This window comes from Neomonachus schauinslandi, chromosome 13 (genome assembly GCF_002201575.2).
Source record: "Neomonachus schauinslandi chromosome 13, ASM220157v2, whole genome shotgun sequence".
NCBI lineage: Eukaryota > Metazoa > Chordata > Mammalia > Carnivora > Phocidae > Neomonachus > Neomonachus schauinslandi.
In genome coordinates, this window is record NC_058415.1 from 76,327,910 (window position 1) to 76,351,774 (window position 23,865).

At 48.8% G+C, this 23,865-nt stretch overlaps 1 protein-coding gene across 3 annotated transcripts in view; it reads right to left on the reverse strand.

Moving 5' to 3' along the window:
- Window positions 1-23,865, reverse strand: part of ASTN2 (astrotactin 2) — an 865,697-nt gene that overhangs the window by 219,997 nt on the left and 621,835 nt on the right. For all 3 annotated transcript variants that reach the window (XM_021691760.1, XM_021691759.1, XM_021691761.2), the window contains 3 exons: window positions 20,492-20,616; window positions 16,422-16,526; window positions 13,038-13,217 (listed from right to left, as the gene is read on the reverse strand). In XM_021691760.1, coding sequence (XP_021547435.1) covers window positions 13,038-13,217; window positions 16,422-16,526; window positions 20,492-20,616 — 410 coding nt within the window. The remainder of the gene's footprint in view (window positions 1-13,037; window positions 13,218-16,421; window positions 16,527-20,491; window positions 20,617-23,865) is intronic.

Genomic DNA, 23,865 nt, shown 5'->3' on the forward strand with positions numbered 1-23,865 from the left:
AAACATATATCAAGATTACACATGTCTTTACACATACTAAATCCATAATAAAAGACCTCACTAAGACACTCCTTATTGTCTTCAGAGTTGCAGACATTATTGATAGTGACCAAAGCACTCATTTCACTTCTCAAAATATACAATGTTGGGCTCTTAATACAAGGCACTTAGAATTTTCATTTCCCTTACCGCCTTCATAGAGTGCCATATTGGCTTGCTTACACAAGTTGAAGTTCAGTTAAATGAAACATGGCGCATTTCAGTAGTCAAATATCCAGGGCAAACTGTAATAAAGATTCTGACTTCCATGCTTGATGCTTGAATTCTGACAGCATTCAAGCCCCACTACTCCCCGCCCCCCCGCCCCACTTTCCCATCAACCCCTCATTGGCAAACCTAGGTGCCACGTTTTAGTGCCAGAGGGAAGTTCAGACCATGGCAACCCACCTCAACCCTACTCCACACCCCTACGCATTATATACAAGCCAAGCCAGTCTCCTCTCCTTGTTTTCTCAAGCCACTTGGGACCTGCTTGGGAGCAGAAAGCTTCATTATGTGAGTGTTACATCCTTTTATATCTGGGTGTGTTCCATCCTCTGAACCACATACCAGGCTGGAGTCCATCCCACTACTTCTGAGTGACCACAAATGTTTAGAGATAAACGTTAAAACAACTTCACACTATGACAAATTACGTTTCATGAGTAATTTATGAGCAATCACATGAATAAGACAATGTGTTTTTGTGAAATGACATTTCATATTTAAACTTAAGAATAAAAACTCTCAGGTCCAAGGGTCTGGAGCTTGTTTAACAAATCTAATGATTCTGTTAAAGTGTTAGAAATATATTGGAAATATCATGGTTCAAAAGGTGGAAAGGGAGCAGGTATGCCTGTCTCCCCTGATCCATGACTCGGGGGCTGATGTAGGAGAATGAAACTTGCACCGATCGGAGGAAATGTGTGATGCGTACATAATCGGGCACTATATGCTGGACCTTCCTTAAAGGCTAGTTAACTCTTGGCCAAATGAGCGGTGCAAATGACGAAGCCAAAAGCCTAGAAGTATGTATCCATTCCTTCTGCTCTGGTGATGATGACTGCATAGACTTGTTTCCTTCCTCAGTGAAATGGGAGGTGTTAACTCCAGCCTACGTACTGTGCACTGGGACTGTTCCTCTGTGTCCTGTAACATTTTACCTAAGGAAAAGCTGGCCAGAAATGAGAAGTGTGGACAGCCCCTCTGAATGAAACAAAGCCTCTCTAAATAAAAGGTCAAAAACAATACTGGGTGTGGAGGGGCGGGTGTGTGTGTGGAAGTTGCTCCCTGAGGAAGCAAATTACAAAAGGGGATCTGTATTTTTACACTGGGAGCTTTGTCTTCTCCTGTGACGATTATCTACACAACTTGCGTTTTCAGGTCTTACCTTTTTTTTTGATCACCAGACCAGTATATGTCCAGCTGCCCACTTCATACTGCCAACTAGCTTGTCAACTGTGGGCTGGTGTGTTGGATGAAGATGTCCCTGAGAAACCTCAGACTCAACATACTCAAACCTGGCTCAGTTCTCCCAACACCTGCTGTTCTTTTGCTCTACTTTAAGAAACACTTCAGTGCCACCATTTCTCACCCATTTTATTTTCTTTTTCTTCAGCTGCATGACTACTAAATGTTAAGCTGCTCTTACTTTTCTCCTGAAACCAGGCTACAACTTCCTAACTGATCTTCCCGACTCCAATCTAGTATTCCTTCCATCCCAGGTCAAGCCCTATCCCGCACCAGCCAGAATCAAATTTTAAAATGCAAATGATATCACACAGAATCTTTCAATGACCTTAAATTGCTCCTAGTAAAAGGACACATTTCTTAATGTGGTTCATGCATCCAGTGGGATTTGGCCTCTGCCACTCTATCTTCCTACATTTATCTCGGCACGGTTTCCTACCAATCTTCTCCATACACTTTTTTTTTTTTCTCTTATCTCGGGGCCTTTTTTTTGTATGTGCTTTCCTTGCCCCCTGATACTTTCACTCCTTAACCACCTCTGCTGCCTAAATCTTGCCTCCTGCAGGTTTTCTGGGATGCCCTTCCTGAGCCGCCCCACAGTTTGAGTCTGGTGTCCAGACCACAGTTTGTGCTTCCTCCCCCTAGCGTTTACACATTGCATAGTGATTTCCTCATTACCTGTCTCTCTCCAAGTCTAGACTGAGCTCCGTGAAGGCTGAGCCACATTTAATTTACTGCTGCATTCGGACGGAGTAGAGGCACTCCCAAACTTGCTGGACAAAACCAGGGCATGGGGGCAGCCTAGCTCATATATTGATAGAAATGAACACTTTGTGTCACATTTAGCACCAGCCGGCTGTGCCCCCTTGTGCCCCTCCCACCAGCTGCCTCTGAATCACAGGACAGTAAGCTGCAACAGAAAATAGGATATGATTGAAAAGTGGGAGGAGTGGCTACCTCAGATTTCATTTTCCTTGGAGAATCTTCTCAATAAAATCATGAGAAGTTTCCTTGTGGAAATCCTAAATTTTATCTTTGTGCAAAACCACCACTGGAAGAGAAGGCTCAAGAAGATTGATATGCGATATGTAAACTGTATCTCAATAAAGCAATCACAAACAAAAAGGAGATACATTTGGGCACAGGGTCTCTTGAATTGCCTCTTAGCACACCTTCTTGGAAGGAGGAGGGAGAAAAGGGAGCTGATTTAAATCCTAACCCTGTTACTAATTTATAGTTCCCTCTGAGCAAGTTTCTCATTACCCATTTCACCATCTGTATTAATAGATTTATTGAATTAAGGATCTTTCCAGTTGTAAATTTCAGTGATTCTGATGCTCCCGACCTCAGGGACTGCTCAGACTAAGATCTCTAAAAGGAGCCTTCCATCTCCTTGTGCACCCATGAAATGTGAGGGAACAGAAGTACAGACCCCAAGGAAGAACACCTGAGGTCTAGGGCTTATGTGTCAGATAAAAACAACCAAGGGCAGCTCCAACCCAATGGATCCATGGTCAAGTCAATCTCTAAGGCCTGGCTCAAGGCCTGGACCCTGACCCAGAGCCAAGGTGTTGCTAGAAAACAAGGATCTCGAGCCAGCTGACCGACACCATGCAGGCTAGAATCCTGCTGATTTGTCTGCCTCTTTTTTCACTCTTCCTGATCAACTACATCTACCTGTTTCAGGAGGAAGAGAAATGCCTCTCAGAACACTCTTTTTGGAGTGCCCACTGTGGTTAAGTAATAACAAAACATAAATGGTGAGAGGGCCGGAGCAAGAAAAGAAAGAAAGGAAAAGAGCAAATACTTCAACCAGCTATATGCCTTTGGATTATATACATCCCCCTTCCCCCTCCCCCCCCCAACACCTCCTGATTCTCAGTTTCCTAGGCAGAAAGGCACCAGCTTTAGAGGGTCGTTGTGAGGATTAAAGAAGTGCCCAGTGTGCCTCCTGGCATAGAGTGGTTCTCTGTACATGGTGTCTGTTCTTGGATGGATTAGGGCATGGGGGCCTTGGGGTCACACCGTCCTGGGATAGAATCCTGCCTCTGCCTATTTCCAGCCATGGGACCTTAAGCAGATGAGTTTTCTCATTTGGAAGATAGACATAATACCCTGGACCTCGTGGGGGTCCTTATGAAGATCAAGGCAAGACCATGTGATTAACTGGCCCATAGTAAGAACGCCATACAAATCAGTCATTGTTGCCCGCTCCTCCGCCATCCCCTTCCCCAACACACACAGCCCTACACATTCTTATGCATTAGAAGCTCAGCTTCCACCTGTGCGAACAGGCTCCCCTGTACCCAGGCTGAGCTTTCTGATAATTCTGCTTTCTATTCCCAACCCCCAGGTTCAGGAGGACTCAAATTTAAGTTGGCCAGTCACCAAGTGAGAAACAGTCGTGACTTTAGGTTTATCTTAGGCTTCTGTACTCAGGACTGGAAAGAGCTACACCACACCATTATGCCTTTTGTTTTAGAAAACTGATGGTAATAATAATCATCACTGACTCGATTGTGTCTCACAATAATAAATGATAATAATAACAGCTCGCATTTCCTGAGTATTTCTTACATGCCAGGTGCAGTGATAATCACTTTATAATCATTGCCTCCGTTCATTCCCGTAACAATACTGTGAAGGAAGTATCACTATACCCATCTTAAAGATAAACTGAGACTCAGGAAATCAAAATGGCTTGTCCCACGTCACACATCTGGCACATGGGACAGATGACTCACACACACCTGATATGTATGTTGGTATTTGTTGATAGGTACTCCTTCGGTAAGGAGTAGGCAACAATGACGGATCTGTGTTGAGTTCCTACTATGAGCCAACTAATCACATGATCTCATCCCATCTTCATAACAACCTGAAAGGTTCAGATGCTTTTCCAACTATTCCCCAGGTACTTCTGAAACTGGCCTGGTGTTTTGACTTCATTGCAGGCATTTGGAGACTCAGCCTCTCCTGTGCATGAGAGTACTCAGCTGGAGACAAAGGCAATGGCAGTTTCTCTGACTACTTGGAAGACTGAGGCATGGAGACATTCAAAGATCTAAAAAACAGGCCAGTGGCATCCCTCAAGAGCACCTGAAAACATCCAGGCACTACTGCTCCCAACTGGTCTGAGAGGACTCAGATTTCACCAGGCTTTTCCACATCCCCAGATCTGTGTCTTGTCCCCTACAATCCACCTCCACCACCCGGGTGGCAAAGGCCCATACCCTCCAGGGCTCTGCTGGGATGTCTTCTCCTCCAGGGAAATTCCCACCCACCCTACATGGTTAGGGACCAGTCTCCCAGCTTTGCTTCCTCCACTCCTGACCCTAAACACACACACACACACACACACACACACAAGCTTTCCTCCGTCACAGCATTTATTAAAAGGTTTGTCATTGTCTGTTTACTGGTTAATCTTTCCCGTTTGATTGTGAGCCTCCTGAGAGCAGGAAGTAGGTCTCACTCACCCCATACAGAGCCTGACATATAGTAGGGTCTGGACACACTAGTGTGGAACGATGGAGAGGTGAAAAAGGATGAAGGAAGGACAGGAGAGACAGAGTGGCAAGGAATGTGCCTTTGTGCTGTGGGATCTGTGAGTGAGGCTGCTCTCAGGAGGGTAGGTTCTGCCTGCTGCTGAGGACCTGGGGAAGGCAAAAGCGTCCCTCTGTGCCCCTGTGTTCCCTCCAGTCCTTCTTCTTCTCACTAAGGGGTTGAAGGCAGAGAGAGGACAAAAGCCCCATACTCATCTCCAGGGAAATTCCACATTCTTAGTGTAAGACTGCTGAGAGAGAAGGGTCCCACCTGACAGCCCTGCTCCTTCAGTCCCTGTATCAATTTTCTGGGAATAGGACTGTGATAGGGGAATAGGACTGTGATAGGGGAACAGGACTGTGACAGGGGAACAGGAGTGTTTTTGGCTCCTGTCTGAAGAGAATCAGAGTAACTAGATTACAACAGTATCAATCTCTTATTGCTTCCCTAAGTGGAAGGACAAGAGGGGCATCCTCTAAGCCTTCAAGGAATGATGTATTTGGTGTGTGCATGTACCCTAAAATAATAAAACATGCAGTCTATCAACCAGTAACTCTCCCATCTTTAAGGATGTGGGGGGCTTTGGCATCCAGGAGTCTTTGAATTTGCTCTGAGTTTTCAGGAGGGTGAAGACCCAAAAAAACGCTGCTAGCTGGTTATTAGGTTCCCCCCCTTGCAAATGCAGGTTCTAACTGATTGCATAAGCTGACCTCAACCTTCCCATCTGCCCAACGGGAACAGGATGGGAAACACCTTACACAAGAGTCGCTCTTTCTTTCTCTCACACCCATGACTGGTATTGCTAAGGGATCACTGCATTCTTGTCACCAAGCCTGGTCCTGACCCAGAATCTCTTTCAGCGAGCCCTCCAGGCAGCTACTACCTTGTGATCAAAACGGGCCCACGAAGAGAAGCTCACCCTGGCTCGAGGACTGCCAAGGTTCCTTCCAGCTCTGACGTTCTAGGGTTTGGCTCTGCCTTACAATGCTGCCACTAAGTTAAGAAGGAGAAGTGAGTTACACAGAGGGGTATCGGTGAGTAGAGTATCTCCTCCCCTGCCCACGCTGAGGGCCTACGCTCTGAGTCCTCACTTCCCTCAGTTCTTTTGACGGTAGGTAAGAGAAACAGAACAGGAATGCAAATGGTTCCCTTGGGCCTGATGCCAGCATCTAGAGAGTTCTCTGAGGCTGCCGTGGTCGGGGCAAACACGGTCCTTTTGATGAAAGCAGGCTGGGCTCAAATCCCTGCTCTGCCAAGCTCCCTGGTGTGAACTCCCGCAGGCCATCTCACCCTTCTGAGTCTCACTCCCCTCAAGCATGAAATGCAGACAACAATGCCTCTCTTCCAGGCTCATTGTGTGAGGAGTAAATTGGATGAAGAAATGTACGTGAAAATGCTTTGTGAGCTGTTCTGCGTGGAGCCCTGCGAAGGATTATTATTCCTGGTGCGCACCAATAGGAAAACAACTAGGGTGTTCCGTTCCAGATGGACTCAATCTAAACCGGGGAACAAATGCTTTTTTTGGTAATTTCATCTGGTGGAAATGGCAGTCTCATGGGCCTATTTGTGTTTAATGAACCACATCCTGTATCGTCTTTTTGCAAGGTTCTGAGGAGAATTAAGTTAGTTCTCTCCTCTGGTGTGCCGCAGATGGGTGCGTGTCCAGCTCATATTTAACCTCCTCTGACCTCGCTACTCTCCAAGGAAACACTACCTCAGAGCTAGACACATCCTACAAATGGCTGCATGGAAGCCACGAAGCCAGGGGAAGGGAAAGGGATACGCAGCCACCTCCCACCACCTCGCTGGGACCCGGGCGTAGATGAATGTGGCCAGGCTCTGATCCCTGACTCCTGCCATCCTTAAGGATTGTGAGGCTGGGTGTGCCTGAGAGGCAGACAGCCTGGAGCAGGTGGGGCTGGGGAGGTTGGCTGGGGACACATCAGATCTGGGAGGGCCCTGAGGCCATGGGGAAGAGTGTGGAAGTTAGCCTCAGGGCAATGACAAAGCACCCAGGAGTTTTCATCCAACAAGTAGCCTGATGGTATTTCTGTTAACGGGTAATTGTATACGTCAGCTTGACTGGGCCGTAGGGTGTCCAGATATGTGGTCAAACACTATCCTGGATGTGTCTGTGAGGGTGTCAGTGAGGGTGTTCTGGATGAGATCAGCAGCAGACTGAGTTAAGCAGACTGCCCTCCTTAATGTGAGTGGGCCTCATCCAATCAGTTGAAGGACTGAATAGAATAGAAAGGCTGACCCTCCCATGAGTAAGAAAGAACTCCTGCTTGACTGTTGGAGCTGGAACAACATTCTCTTCTTGCCTTTGGACTCAAACTGAGACATTGGTTCTTCTTGGGTCTCAAGCCTGCCAGCTTTGGAATTGGAATTTATACCATCAGCTCTCCTGAATTTCCAGTTTGCTGAACAGATCTTGGCTTGAAACTCCCCAGCCTGCATAATCACATGAGCCAATTCCTCATAATAAATCTCTCTCTTTCTTTCTCTCTCTCTCTATATCTTATATATGAATATTATATATAATAGAGATTTTTATCTATCCATCCATCCATCCATCCATCTAACCATCCTGTTGGTTCTGTCTCTCTGGAAAGCACTGACGGATCCATATCTTCAGGGCTGCTGTGTGGTTTGGATTGATGGGAGATAAGAGTGGCTGCAGGGGGTCGAGGTGGAATGCCAACGCTAGAGTCCAGGCAAGCCATGATGGCAGCTTGACCCAGGGCACAGCAGTGAGATGGAAAGAAGTGGGCAAATTCAAGACCTAATTGGGAATTAAAATGGATAAGATTTGGGAAATGGGGGGAGCTAGGGAGAGGAGGATATGAAGAAGGACTCAGGATTCTGGTTCTGCCTACAAACAGATCAGGGCACATTTCACTAGAATGCTGGGAAAACACGAGGTTGTGTGGGGCAGAGTTTGGGTGGGCAAGGGAGCTGGCATAACAGCAAATACCAGGGGAAAGCTTGGAGGCAGAGGTATAAAATGGGAGTGGTCAATGTGGGTATGGTAACAGAGTCCCCACAGAGAGAAGACGGTCCAGGAAGAGGGGCCCAGGCCAGGGTCCTGTGAAGCCACATGGACTTGGCTCGTAGAAGAGCATGAGCCTGCAAAGCAGACAGAGAAGAAGCCAGCAGGAAGGCAGGTGACTCACAAAGAAGATCTAGGACAATGGAAGCAAACACAGAAAGTACCTCTAGCAGGAAGTGGTCAGCTCTGTCAAATGCTACAGAAGGTCAAGCAAATGGGACCTGAAAACTGCCCCCCGATGATTAAATCTACAGAGAATTAAACCAGTACCCAGGCAGGTCTCAGTTCTGAGAACAACTCCTTTCATGTCTGGTTGCTGTCTTTGAAGCAAGCTCCCTCAGGAAACTGAAAGCCCAGGAGAGTTCTCCAGCCCACATCAGCCCCTTGACCACAACTGTCCTCACAAAAGGAGGTGACAGTTGACTATCTTTTCCTTCTCCTCCCCCCACCTCAACCCCTGGGCTGCCTTTCAAACAGCCAAAACTCCTTTAAAGAGTAGCCTAGGAATGCAGCCACTGACATTCAAAAGTGCATTGTAATTCAAATGGAAATGCAGAAATTCATTCCCTTGGACAGTCTTGGGAAATTATAATAGAGATAAAACATCTTTTAAAGGTGGCAACAGGCATTTTATCTGTGAGGACATCTCTTTACCATGGACAATCCCAATCTTAACTCAAGAGCAGTATAACCTTCACTAGAAAATGTCCTTTCACAGGGTCACCGAGTCTATAAACTTGGAAAAGTCTTATTAATTACATACATTTTCTCTTCTACACTTTGTCTCTCGTGTGTGTGCGTGTGTGTGTGTGTATTCTGGTATGCACCTGTCTTCCTCTCTGTGTTTTTCTGACTCCTCCTACCTCCCTCAGATGGTCTCTCTCTCTCATACACACACACACACACACACACACACACACACACACGCCCCTGGGAACATAGTTACCAGAGCAGATGTGGCAGCTATGGTGGGAGGGAATGGGTTGGATCAAGATGATCATTAGGTGTCCAGGTCAGTGCTAGATGAGTCCACTGATGGACTATGCTCTCATTGGAGCCTGTATTTTGCATATGAGGAAAGTGATCTAGAGAATGAATCAATTTGCCCAAGATCACACAGCTGGTAAGAGGTAGAGCTGGGATTTGAACCCAAGTCCATCTGACTGCAAAACCTCTGCTTTATCTCCAAATGGGGAAGTCTTTATCCAAGGTAGCCAGAGGATGGGTAACTTCTTTTATCATAATTAAGATAAAAGAGTGTATCAAGGTCACAGCTAGACAGTATCCGTGAGTATCTAGTCAAAGAGTGAATTGGGAGAAAGGTAGCTTTTTAAAAAATATGCGCATATCAGGAACACAGCAGCATGTAGTGAAAGTATTAAGCTGAAGGCAAGAGACTGAAACCTTCATGGGGTGCTTGGGGCACGGCCCGGGAGCAGAGGCGAGGGCCGGAGGAGACTCACGGGCGAAGCAGCTTCCACACTAAGCACTCCTGGGCCTGGAGGGTCCAGGGATGACTTTGGCTACTTCCAAGGTCTTCCTGGCTTCTGACAGGCACCATCTAACTGGCCTGTTCAGTGCTCCGGTCTCCTCCAAACTGAGAAATGCTGAGACCCACTGGGTGGTAGCGAACCCCACCTCCCTGCCTAGATCTTTCCAGTCCTGCTTGGCATGCCCAGCGCCCCCTGGAATCAGTGTCGCAAGGTGGGTCTGTTCTTTTAGCTTTCACTCTGCCCTGCTGCAGGGAAAACGATACACAGACACCCCTTCCCCGCCCCCCACCACATCACGGTAGCCATTGCCAATTGATCATAATGTTCTTGGCCAGTGGGCTCCATGGCCTCCATACAGTGGCCTAGCTAAGCCATTCCCTAACTGATCAGAATTGGCCCATGGAAGAATAGATACGGGCCATCACATGATAGTGACTAGGTTCTTACCATGTGCCCACCCCCTCCTTCTTTCCAGCTGTCTACCCGTGGGTTAAAAAGAAAATGGTGAAATGTTGGAAGTCTAAGACAGACTGGGAAGGAACAACGTGGGGACAGCGCCCACATTTTGTCTCCTGCGGTGCCCCAGCACCAGGCACAAGGTCTGCCGAGAAGCGGCCCTTAGGAAATATTAGTGAACTAAAGAATTAATGAATGATAAATGTGACTTTCTTTCTTTTTTTTTTTTCTTGTGGAACACACACTGAGAAGCACTTAGGGGAATAAGAGTAAAATAAACCTCTCATGGGAATATTTTAATCAGGCACATTCAGCCCCAAACCCTTGGCCTTTCCAGTGATTTCTGGTGGCTGCCCCAGATCACAGGAGGAACATGAGACCCCTCGTCAGTAAACCTGGAAAGGCTGGGACATTTGTTTCTAATTTCCATGGACACCGGATCTAGGGTGCAGGGAATACCGTGCTCAGGTTGGAATTCAAACACCATCCCTTTCCCTCATAAACTGTGACCCCCCCCCCCCCCGGCAAGCCCCTTTTCTTCTCTAAGCTTCAGGTTTCCCAGTGTAAGATGAGGGGTGAATGGGATTCTTGCCTTCTTTGCCTCAAGGGGTAAGTGGGAGAACACACAGCACTATACACTGTAAAGTGCTGTTACTCATGCCCTATTGGGTCTCTTTTCCTGACCTTCTCTTCCAGCTTTGGTCCTTCCAGTCAAGGACAAGCCACCACCTGGGGCTAAACATAGATTTCAAAGTCTCCAGGAACCCCTCCACCCCTCCACTCTCTAGGTTGAAAGGATATTTGTCCTTTTCTAGCAACATAGGTGTGTCACAGGGAGATTAAGGAGTGTCACCCATAAGCAGGAGCTGTGGCCAGGTCTAGAATCCTCAGCTGCTGCCCACAAGTTTTGCTTTAACCCAAGCTATCATTTTTCATGTGCTGACTGCATGCCAGACATTTTACCTGTATTATCTCATTTTGTCCTCCCAAAAGCCATGCCAGGGAATTCCTATCCCCCATTTAACACACGAGGAAACAGAAACTTAGAAGTTCCTTGCCCGAGGTTACCCGGCAGGGATGGAAGGAGAGACAGGGGGACTTGAAAGCCTCTCTGTCCCACTCCAGCACCACGCGAGCTCTCTCCTCTTCCCACAGCTCTGCCCCCAGAGAGATCTGCTTTCAAACCCAGACCCATCCTGACCCGCTTCCTAGGGGACCCTTGTGCAGCACGTGCCCATGACACAGAGTCGATGGCTGGGGACGGAAAGGTCACCCACTACCTTTGAGTCCAGAGTTCTTCTAGTTCTTCAGGGGAAAATCCCCGGCTTCTCAGCCTCCCCCTTGCAAACATCACTCCCACATTAAAAAAAATAAAACCACAGTGTTTCGTGTGCCCTCTAGGTCACAGCAGGTGGAGAAAGCGAGAAGTGTTAAGGTGGCCTCCGCGTACCCCTGGGCCCTTCTTGGGAGCAAGCGTACCTCAGAAGCAAGAAATGTGACTCCGCACACGCAGCCCAGAGAGAAAAGCTACCACATGAAGTTCTCCCAACAAGTCTGTGGCAACCCCGAGGGCTCTGGGGGTCTTGAAGGGGGCCCCCAGCTGCTGTCGGCATTCCTTCTGCCCCCAAACCCATCCTACTTGCCACAGAGTCCATGCATCCACGGCATAAGGAGTGGAGTTTTCTGGAGGGAAAGAGGCCAAGGCCCGGAAGCAGTTGAGGATGGAGATGACGTGGTATTTAGCATGACAGTGGTGTCCCGGGCCCCAAGAGCACGCTGAGGCGAATTAGTTCAGTGACCACAGTGAGCGAAGGTTTTTATAAACATAACCTAATTGTATTACTTCAAAGTCCTGAAGCTTATTGCCCTGCTTAATGATGTGTCACGTTATTTATAGGGTAAGACAATGAGACTTCTATTGATTTAATGCACTTCCTTAAAGACCGTCATTGTCACAGCCGTAAAAACACAGTTATTCCCAGACAACTCAATTATGTCCCCTGCATCTATAAACCACCCCGTGCCCCACACAGCTGCACACAGGAGGCAGGGAGGGGTGAGACCATGGTGGGGGGTGCAAGCCCCCGGGGCAGAAGGCAAGGTTCTGGATATGGTAAAGGCAGGTGCATGGGGGCTTCATCCAGTCAGGGAGGAGGGGCAGCATGAAAAGCCCTGGATGGGGAGCATGGAGCACCCCACTTTGTCTTGGACCCACCCAGTGGAGCTCAGTGACACTCAGCAAGCTTCCTCCTCCCTCTGGGCCTTAGTTTCTCCAACTGCAAACTCGGGGTGCTAAGCCCAGTGAAGACTCATAAGGAAGGTCCCTTCTGGCTCCCACATTCTGTGGTTTTAAGAGTTATGTTGATTTGGTTTCTGAGATGGGGTGGCTGAGCCATGTGAAGAAGGTGGCAGCACCCCACCCTTTGTGTCCATCGAGAGCTCTCCTTTCTCAATTAATTGATAATAACAATGACAACAGGAAGCAGTTCTCACCCTGCTACTTATTAGCTGTGTATACAGGCACTTGACTTGGCATGACTGAGACTCATTTTCTCCGCCTGCGAAATGGGGATGTGAATACACGGACCTGTTAAAACACATAATGCAAGTATGGAATATTTCTGTCTTTCTCAAAATGCTGTGACACTAACTGCTTCCCTTTCAAGGTGGGACAAGAATGGCTACTGAAGCGCCCATTTCACAGGAAGGGAAAACTGAGGTGGGAAGGGACTGAAGCTCCCAAGGTGAGTGGCAGAAAGCTGGAAACAAGGAGCCTGCAGTACAAGGAAGGAGTTTTGGAGTCCAGCCCACTACCTTAGGGTCTCAGAAAAGGCCTGAACTGAAAGAATCCTGAGGTATCATCATACGGCCCCTCATCCTATCCATGGAGAAACCGAAGCCCAGAGAGGGGCAGGGAATGCCGAAGGCCACACAGCTTAGACATGGCCGAGCTGGGGTCTAGCTTGTCGGAGGGGACTTACCTTTCTGATACTGGAGCCACAGCTGTTGCTGGACCTTCTTGCTGGGGAAGTGGATGATGCAGGTGAGCTCGGAGCCGTAGAGGGCCTCAGCAATGTAGTGGGAGCCGTAGTGCTGGATGAAGGACAGCAGCTCCTCCCGACTGCTCTCCCTGGTCAGGATCTTGAGGACGTTGTTGAAGCCTGGACACAGGAGAAGCATGTGGAGGGTCAGATCTGGGAGGCTGGTGGCGGGCAAGTTATAAGCGGCCGGGGGGTCTCTCCAGCCTGGATTTGGTATCACCCCAGGATCAGCCTGGTGGCTGCTGTTGTCTGAAGGAAACCATCCCCTCGCTCACACAGCAAAAGGTTGCTCTCTCTGGTCGACGCGCAAGACACTGCAGCCAAGAGGGAACCAACGGCAGAGGAAGGCCTCAAGCCTGTTGACCGAGGTCACGGGACCTGAAAGTCGCCATCAGGAAATCAAAGCTGACGTCTGTCCTGAGCAACTAAGGGGCACCAAGCACACTGCTCGCTGTTTCTCCCACTGGTTCCAGTTTAGTCTCAGCCCCAACGCTGCAACCCCCACTCTGTACATGAGCAAGTCAAAGCTCAGACTCTGAATGATTTCCTTGGTCTCCCAGCCAGAGGAGCTAGGCCTCCAAGCCCCTTCTGCTCTCACTCCAAAGCATATGCATTTTCCACTGCACCCAGTCACCCAGGGCTTGAACTGCCCACAGCTGGAGCCCCGGGGCTGCGCTGGCCCAGGCTCGGCAAATATGCTGATGTCCTCGGATCTGATCCCTGGCTTGGCTTCCTAGAACACTACTTCCCTTTCTGCCTCTACCTCCCTGAAAGAGTGGTAGTTCCATCTCCTGACAGTGTCAAGGGCCTCCTTGCTGCTCTTAGTCCTGTGCCAAGGAGACCTAGGTCCTCAGTGCCTAGCACAGAGCCTGCACAGCAATGACTCCATAACCACAGCTCCGTGCTCCTTGCTCTGACAGGCAGGTCACCAAGCTGTTCTTCCGAGAGCCTTAAGACCTGCCTGAGCTCCTTCCTGCTACCAATGACCAGTCTACCCACGACCTCACCTGGTATTCCAGGTCTCCAAGGGCATCTCCCATGAGCCACCTGTATTAGGCTTTACATCCAGCCAAATCAGCCTTCTTAGGTCTCCTAAACGTGACCTGAGATTTCCACCATCCTTTCCTCATTTACAGCCCCCAAACTGCAAAACGTACACACATACACACCACCGTTCACCGGAAAGGGCCTCTCCACCTCTTCCCTAAGTCATTCCTATGCTCTAAGGCTCTGGAAAGTCACTCCCACCCTCCCAAGAAGCTGTTCACACAATCTTGGCCTGGGGCACCTAGGCTTTGCACCTTCAGTGGGCACCACCTTGAAAGCAGAAGCTCCATTCCACTTGTCTTTGATTGTGCACATGCATCCTTCCCCACCCCACCCCAACCAGGTACAAGGGCACAGTTCCCGGGACATGGCAGAAACACCAACCACCATTATTATGAAAGCAATGGATTCTGTGCCACATCAAAGCAAACTGTAAAAGAGCAAGCAAGCTCTCCTTCAACATTAAACATGAACTCCAATTTGCCAACATTTGATTTACAAGGGGGTTCTCAAGAGCATCATCATTGATTAATTAAAGCTGATACACCTCTGTAGCTCTAACAGATACATCGCAGTCTGATTCACAAGTGAGGTGCGAGGGTGTGGGTGGTGGGGAAAACAGAAACATGCCTCAAAGAATGAGTGTTTGATTAGGACAAACTCCACCAATCTGTTAACTCCTGCAACTGGTAATTAATACAGCAGTGTTAATGATGAGATTGTTTCTCTTAAATAATAAATAACCATGGAGATGACCTGTGGCTCTTTATCCAGGCAGACAAAACTGCAATCAAATCCCTGCTCTCCTCCTGTTCGGCCACTTACTAGCTGTGTGACCTTGGGCAAGTTACTTAACCTCTCTGACCCTCAGTTTCCTTATCTGAAAAAAAAATGGGATAAATAATGTCTTCCTTGCAGGACTGATAGAAGTCCTAAGATATAAAATGTTATAAAGCACTTAGCCAACGTCAGCAGTAATTACTATTTATACTTCCCAGATGGGAAAGTCCTCTGATTCCTAGGCTAAAAGAGTTTTGTGTTGCTCAGGAACAAAATTATCCTGAAAAAGAGAAGATAAGAAAAGTGCTGGCAAATACATAGGAAGCGCCCGGACAATAACCCAGTGGCAGCGTTATGAGTAAGAGCCAGGGTAGAAAACCCCATCTTTCCAGAGTCCTTCACTCATTCAGAATTTTTCAGTTTTCATTTTTTTTATTCCTTTATCAAACAAGAGTATCAACCCTGTGTTGATTCCCTGTTACAGAGACTATAGGAATATAGGAAACAGGGATATGGAAATGGATGGGGCCCACACTGTACCTGCAATTCTTGGGTCAGTGTGGGAAACAGACATGGCTCAGATAGGAATCAAGCACATTGGTGCTTTAATACAGGTAGTTGCTTTTTTTTTTTTTTAAGATTTTATTTATTTATTTGAGAGACAGTGAGAGAGAGACCATGAGCAGGGGGAGGAGCAGGCTTCCCGCTGAGCAAGGAGCCCGATATGGGACTCGATCCCAGGACCCTGGGATCATGACCTGAGCCGAAGGCAGACGCTTAACCGACTGAGCCACCCAGGTGCCCCTATAGGTAGTTGCTTGCACGGAATTCCTTGAGTTATTCTGGGGGAAGTGGAGGATGCAGGAGGAGTCTCCCAGTACTGCAAGAAGTGCTCCCTGGGCAAGGAGATCCAGGCAGAGGGAACAGCATGTGCAAAGTCACAGAGGCATGAAAGAACATGTCCCATTCTGAGAATTATAAATTGTCCGCATCAGCTGACACACAGGGTGTGTGCAGGTGGAGCGGGGGCATTGTATGTGTATGTGTGTTGGAGGAATATGTGTTATTACTGTATAGGAGATGGGTAGGAAAGGAAATCAATCAGAAGAGACAAGAACTTAAAATCCACAAGCCTGAAATATATAGAACATAAATGTCGTTTATGACATTATAGATTGTCATTTACCCCCTCTCCTATTCACCCTTCCCTGCACTACTATGATACCCCTTCCTCCAGGAAGCCCCTCTGACTGCTCAGGACAGCTCCCTCCTCTGGGGTACCGCTGCCCCACTATTGCATAGAACTTACCCCAATGTAAGGATGTCACTGTCTGCTTGTCCATCCACCCTCCCTGTGAGCTCCTTCGTGGCAGGGAGGGCCTGGCCTCATTCCCTCAGCATCCCCAGCCCAGGGCCTGGCACAGTCCAAGTCCTCAATAACATGTGCTGAATTACCCCAAGCCCCCTTGGCTGCCCGGGGAGGGGGGCAGTCCTCACCTGCTGAGAGAGTGATGGTGCTGAGCTTCACACGATAGAGGTTGCTTCGGACCCGCCATTGCTGCACCATAGGGTAACCCATGGCCTCGTCATACCTGACGTCCCCTGGAGGACAGAAGGGGAAGGTCAGGGGAGGCCAGCATTTAGAGAACACTCACCAAAACTGGGCTCTGAGTAATGGCCACTGCTTCTAAATAGGCAGAGGCTCAGCCTTAGCGTGAAGGCTCTCGCTGGAACCAACAGCTTTATCCGGACCTGCCTCCAGGCCTCTTCCTGGCCTTTGATCTCAGCCCCCATCCTTTTTCTCTTCCCAACAGCTTGCAAGCAAGCCAAAGTAGATTTAGGATTCCGCTTAACCCTGCAGGCAACTTGCCATGGGTCATTAGGCAGCTCTGTGCCTCAGTTTCCCCATCTGATACTATGGCTACCTGTGCTGACATTACTTCACAGGCGCATTGTGATACTCAAATAAGGCAACAGAAATGGAAGTCTTGTGGTGACCTAGCAATGCTGTACAGACTGGGGGGTCAGCAAACCACAGCCCATCCTGCACATACTGCCCTATGGCGGCTTTCGCACAATGACCGCGGAGATGAGCGGCTGCCTGCAGGGCCTAGCACATTTATGATCCGGCCCTTTGTGTTTGCTGACCCATGTGGACCACTGTTTCCTAACATGGAAACATGGGATGTGCATAAGGATCTCATGAGATACCTGCACACACACAGAAAAGCCCACATTTCAAGTAAGACTGAGTTAAATGAAGTTAAACAAGATTTTTAAAAATCTGTATAATTTCTTAGCACCTTGACTAGATTAATATGCATTCTAAAGCTCTATGAAGGTAGCAGTGTACAGCATTTTGCAAACTTTTACGACCGAGGAATACCATTTTTCCACAGGGTTCACTGAAACTCATGTTCCATAGAATGCATTTTGGGAAACACAGGTATAGACAAAGAATACACAAAGACAAAAACAACACAATGTTAGCAAGCGGTAATTCTGAGTGGTGGGTGTATAAAAGATTCTTGTTTCCTGATTTATATTCATCTGCATTTTCTAAATTTTCTGCTGTAAGCATTGAAAACTCTTTGTCTACAATCAGGAAGAAATACATGGAAAAGAAATGCTAGTCACATCAGCAGTTAATATTATTGTTGTTATGTATCCTCTGCAAATGGCAGACACATTTTCTGTCCTTTCCTCTTGTCCCCTGGTGAGGAGGCACTTAAAGAGATATTTGGTACCAAGATGAAAATGAGAATCTCATTGGAACAAATGATTTCTTCCTGGACATTACTGCAGTATTAAAGTTGTCCATTACTGTCAACTTTTTTTTTTTTTTCCCCTCCTTAGCCTTTTCAGGAATAACATAATTTTTTTTAGAAGCTTTCATTTTAAAGTAAAATATTCATGATCTCCAAATATATGTCTACTGGAGCGAGGTTGTTTTGTTATAAATATGTCCTCTCTGTTTATCTGCTCTGCCTGTCCTGTCCTTCCTCTGGAGAGGTTGGGAAGGGAAGGAGAACGGGTCAGGGAGGAAGGACAGGCCGTTGTTTCGAGTCAGGGAGGAGAAACCAGTTTGCACAGCAAAACCAGACACTTGCGGCCAAGCAGCCTCTGCCCCATCCTTTGTGCTCGTCCTGATTCACAGCAGGCTTGAAATGGGTGTTGGAAATTGGGGCCCATCCTCAAGAGAGGGAGGCAGAGCATTCTGATGCAGGCTGTGGATGCAGTTCATTCACTGGGTGGCATGATATCCAAAAGAAAAAAAAAATGCTACCTCTTTTGATTACCAAGACATGTATAAAGCCATCATCTTTGCCCCTCACACCCCATAACTGGTCAGCCTTCTGCCCTTCACTTCTCTCCATCCCTGGTCCTTCCTGGATTCCAGGCTGGAATATAAGCTCCTCCCGTGGAATGTCAGCTTCTTGAGGTCGAGGCCATGGTCTTTATTATTCTCACTCCTGCAGAGCCTAGAACAGAGCCTGTTACATAATAATAGGCTCCCAACAAATGCTGATTTCCTGGCTCACCTAATTACCTGCATCCTATTCCCCATCCTAAGCCCATCCCTAGTCCTTACTCATCCTTGACTCCCATCTTACCTGACTCTATCCTAGATCTCTACCAAAGATTAGGGGTAAAATGAGGCTCTGCAATGGAGGGAGGTATTTTTCCTGGTAATTACTTTTTTTTTAAATTCTAGAAATGTAACAGTTTCCTTATTAGAATGCCTCCAAAGATCCTCAAATCAAAACAAATAATCCTAACAATTTGAACCACTAATACAGAACCACGATGCACCAAGCATTTTATATCCACAATCTCCAGTACTCACCCAATGCTGACAAATAATTGTGATACCCCCGATTTCAGAAGAAGAAACTGAAGCTCAGAGGAGAAAGTGCTCAAGGACACACAAAGATCAGACACAGATCCAGGGTCCTTCCCATTAGAGCACAGCACCTCCCCATGGACCATGGTGCTATCTGTTTTAAGGGGTGGTGAGCTCCCTGTGACTGGGGGTATCCAAGAGGACTCATTACTCAGTGGGGCTATTACGGACCTGATTTCTTCATTGCTAAGGAGGATTAGACTAGATGCCCTTTACAGTCCCTGTCAGCTCTGAAATTCTGTGATCTTATGAAACTTAAGGAAGGCACAGCAGGCTTTTACAGATTCTGCAAAGCATTTTTATATCTGTGATTTCATTTGATCTACATCTGGGCCCTTTTTGAATGAGGACAGGTCAAGAAGGGGATGGAGGGTCATGGATACAGCATCAGTTTTGGGGTCAAGACCCACTGGGTTTAAATCCTGACTCGACAACAGACTAGTCATGTGGCCTTGGACTCGTTAAATGATTTTTTTAATCTGCTTCAAGGGGGACAATAACCCTTGCAGGGTTACGTGGATTCAGACACGCAGGGTGCATGGCCCCTGGGAGACCCTCAACACACGTGGGTCCTCTATCCTGTTTGTGACCCTTCACAGGAAAGGCTCGTGGAGCTTCCAAGGGCTTGCAAATGGTAGATGGGTCCTCCCTGGGGGGCGATTTCCCTCTCGGTGAGACGTCCATCACTCATCAGGGGGACCATTCTCCCTGAGCAGTGGTTGAGATACCCAACGACTGTATCGCAAAAGCAGAACCAGGGCCCTTACATCTTAGGAAAACCCCTTCACAAAGGACAGGAGAGGAACTGGGAGAAGATGAGGAGGAGCAGAAGGGCATCCTGGGTGGGACAGAAGATATGCAGCCTCGGGAGAGCCTACAGAAGGTAGCTTCCCTGTGAGGGGGAGGGGGAGGGGAATGGGGTAGGGGCAGGGAGCTGCAGAGCCAAGTGGAAAGGGCAGAAGACCTGGAGCCATGGCACCTGGTTCTCATCCTGGCAGGCGTGCCATGGGACCTTGGGCTGGTCCTGTCCTTTCTCTGAGTCTAGATTCCTCGTCTATAAAACAGGGAAAATAATACCCACCCCACAGGATTGGAAAATAATACCCAACCCCATGTTCGAAATCAAGCTGTGTAACAAACGCTTTCAAGTAAGAGAGGCTCCTTGTTGAGGGGTCCAGTGATTTTACTTTAGAATGATTTAAAAATAAACCTAGTGAAATAAGCCAGACACAGAAAGACAAGTACTGCATGATCTTACTTTTATGTAGACTCGAAAGAGGTCAAACTCGTAAAAGCAGAGAGTAGAATGGCTGGGGGTTAGGGGAAATGGTGAGGTGTTGGTCAAAGGGTCCGAAGGTCTGGTTATGTGGAATGAAGAAGTTCTGTGGGTCTGATGCGCAGCATGGTGACTACAGTTAATATCTTTGAAATCTGCCGAGAGTCAGTCTGGCTCAGCTCAGAGTCTGGAGTCTCAGGGAACCCCCTAGCTCTGCACAGCCCATAGCAGGAGCCCCCACAAGGGCAGGTCCCTTTGGCCTTCCGTCTCTCAGGAAGGAGGAGGCCTGGAGAGGCCCGTCTTGGATGTGCGGAGGGCTGACGGGCACCTGGAGAAGCCAGGTGCGGGGTCAGAGAAGCTGGGGGAGGTCCAGCGGGTGTATCTTACCAGTGAGCAGCTGGAGGTCCGGGAGGGGCTCCGAGAGGACCCCCCGGCACTGCTCCTCCACCGGCAGTGGGATCACCAACAGCCCATCGGCCAGCTGAGGGAAGTCCTTGATGAAGTTGTTCTCCCTGTGGAGAGGAGCAGAAAGACTGCCAAATGAGGGCGTGGAGGCTGCCGGGGCGGGGCGGGGGCGGGGCGCGGTTCCGGGTTGGAGGGCAGTGAGCCTGTCCTCAGCACGGAGAGACTCATGAGTGGGTGTGCGTCCTTGCTGCCATGCCCCTGGCTCCCCGAATCCCAGCTCAGAGGACAGGGTGCTAACGACAGGCTCCAGAATCTGGCAGGCTAGGGCTCGGAATCCTGGCCTGCCACGTCCTAGCTGTGCAGTCTGGAGGAAACTCCGGCTCCACTCGGAACGTCAGTCTCCTTGCTATAAAGTGAGATCTCGGGGTAGTTGTAAACACTTAATGGGATAAAGCTGCCAATTGCTTAAGACACAGTCTGATGCTCTACAAACTATATATTTGGCAGCTAAACATCCCCTTGCATAAGCCATGACAATGGTGAGCCAGAATGTGAGGGAACTGAGAAGAGCATGGAGTGCTTAGAGAAAAAGGGCAGGAAGGCTTGAAAGAATGAGTGGGTGTTCAAATGGAAAGGTCCTAAGGGATCTTTTGCATCAGATTCCTCCTTTTACAGATAGGGAAACTGAGGCCTAGAGAAGGGGAGCGACTTTCTCCGAGATCCCTCCCCCCTCCCCTCAGGCTAGTGCTCTTTCTCCTGCCCTAATCTCTTCAGGGGTCTCTATTCCTTCCCTGTAGGGCCATCCCAGGAAACTCTGTTTCCAAGACAGTCCTTTGGGGTGACCTCAGGGGACTGAACCCCAAACAATGGTAGTCTTTAGGGCAGGTGGGGTAGTAACAGTGCATCACATGGAGGTGGGCTTCAATCTTTTACAAAACAGACCTGCCTCCAAATAGAACAGCCTGCCAGGAGAGGTGGTGAGCTTCCCGTTCCTGAGAGTGTGCAAGCAGGGAATTGGACAGCCATTGGTACAGATGGTATTGGAGGCATCTCCATATTAACATCTCACTTTTGAGATTCTCTCATATTCAGAGACCCTCAGAATTTGATACCCTAATTACAATCTGGAGAGGAGGAGGAGGGAAAGGAGAAGAACAAAGGGAGGTGGATATTTATCACTACATTGTGCCCCCTGGAATAGGCAAACTTGAAATGAAAATCAGAAAGAGGAAAACAAAAGCAGGGAATGCCAAAGCAATGCCTTTGGAGACTGGATCTCAGGGCCGTTCAGAAGCAGCTGTGTAAATGTTATGGGGGCCTGGGTCCCTTCCTGTCTGTACTCTATGTTCCGCGGTGCGAACCTCCCCCAGGCACCTGTGAAGCCCCCCATCGACTCATGCATTTAGTGAACAGCTCCCCTGTGTCTTGACCCCTGAGCACCCTGGAGTCCAGAGGAAGAGCCATTATCCCCATCTTCATCATCACCATCATCTCTTACAAAGTTTCAGATCCTTATCATTTGCTAGGGTCTGGTTAAGCACTTTGCATACATTTTCTCATTTAGTCTTCACAGCAAGATAGCTATGATTATATTCTTTTTGCAGATGATAAAACATGTGGTTCAGAGTTCAGAGATGGTACAGGGTTAAGAGGTGGTGAGTGTTGGGATTTGCACCCAGTTCTGCTGATTGCACACTCGGTTTGAGGGACTACGTTTCCTCCTGTCTCTCTTGTGAGGTCGGCCGGTGGGGATACAGATCTTGCCACAAAGCTACGGCCCTGCCCTCGTCAGCTGAACATACACTCTGTGTGGAGCCCTGAGCTGGATCTAGGGATTCAGCGAGGCTAGATCCTCCCCTGGTCCTCTAGATCTTCCCAGCCTACGGGGGGAGAAACAAATTAGCCATGCAGAACAGTCACTGGGGCCCAGCCACCAGGAATACCGGGTGGGCTGGCTGCTTCTGGGACCCTTCCCTGTGAGACCCAAGCACCTGTTTCATGGGCAGGTAAGGGCAGGCTCTGAAGACCGGGCCCCGGTTCTGCCCACAGCACACCCCAGCTGCATAACCTGGAGCAGACCACTCAAACCTCAATTTTCTCATCAGTAAGATGATTATAAAAGCTGTTCAGTCTGCCTTAATGAAATATCATTATTGTGATGATAAGAATAGCCTTTTCTTGAGCACCTACTATGCACCAGGCATTGTTCCAGGCACTGTACATTCATCCCCTCCCAACCCTGTGAAGTAGGTGCTGTTAAGACCCTCAGTTTAGAGGTTGAACAGATGAAGCACAATGCGACTGGAGATCCCAGCTGGTCTGGCCCCAAAGCTCTGCTCAGGTGCAGGGCGCTGTCAAAGCCAAAAGGGCAGGAGCACCCATGGGTGTGCTGAGCCCGGACAGACCGCAGCTGAAAGAAGGAGCCCGCTGCTCATTCCGACCAGACCACACCAGGTGCTCTGTTCTCCACAGGGCTTCCCCAGGCTGCACTCCATCGCCAGGAGCTGGGTGCCTTCCCTCAGCCAATGGGGAAGTAGAGGCTCTGAGGGGAGCAGCGCCTTCCTGGACTGGCACAGAGTGCATTTGGGAAGAGGGATCTGAGAGCACGCTTATGTTTTTTCACTTTACCATCCGGGGGTCTCCATTTCACACCTTCTCTGCCACCGCTTTTAAAGACAGAGCTGCTCCCTTCACCCCCCTTATCCCTCTGCCTTCTGGTTAAGCCAGGCTTCACTTGGTGGGTAAATCTGACCCCAGATGGATAATGGGAGGAGCGCAGTGGGCAACCTCAGGATGGCGGGGGGCCTGGCTCATGATGCCCGTCTTGTTGGAAGAAGGTTCTCACCCTGACCTTTCAGGAAGCAGGGAGGATCCCGAGGAAACGCTTGAGAAGGAGGCGAAAGACGTAGGGGTGGGAGTTTGCAAGCCAGTGTGAAGGCTGGGAGGGAGGGAGGCAGGGGCGAAGCAGGGGGTGGCAAGACAGCAAGACTGAGGACGGTCCCTCAGGACCCAGCCCTTCGGCGGCCGCCTGGGGACCGTCATGAGTCCTGCAGGGCCGCTGCCAGCAGAGGGCGCCCAGGGCCTTCGCATCGACCGGCTCTCTGGGGAGGTTACACCTCAGGCAGCTGCTGGGAAGGTTCCACAGGGCCCAGAACCTCAGACAGAACCCAGACTGCAGCCTCAGAATCCACCCACCTGGAAAAGGGATGCAGGAGGCTGGCGGGGTGCTGGCTAAATACAGTTGGTGGAAAGCGAATTCCGATTCTCAGAGCTTGTGTGTACGTGTGTGTAGAAAAATTGTAACTAATCCTAATAACAGGAAGACAGGAAGAAGAATGAGTAATATTTATTTATCG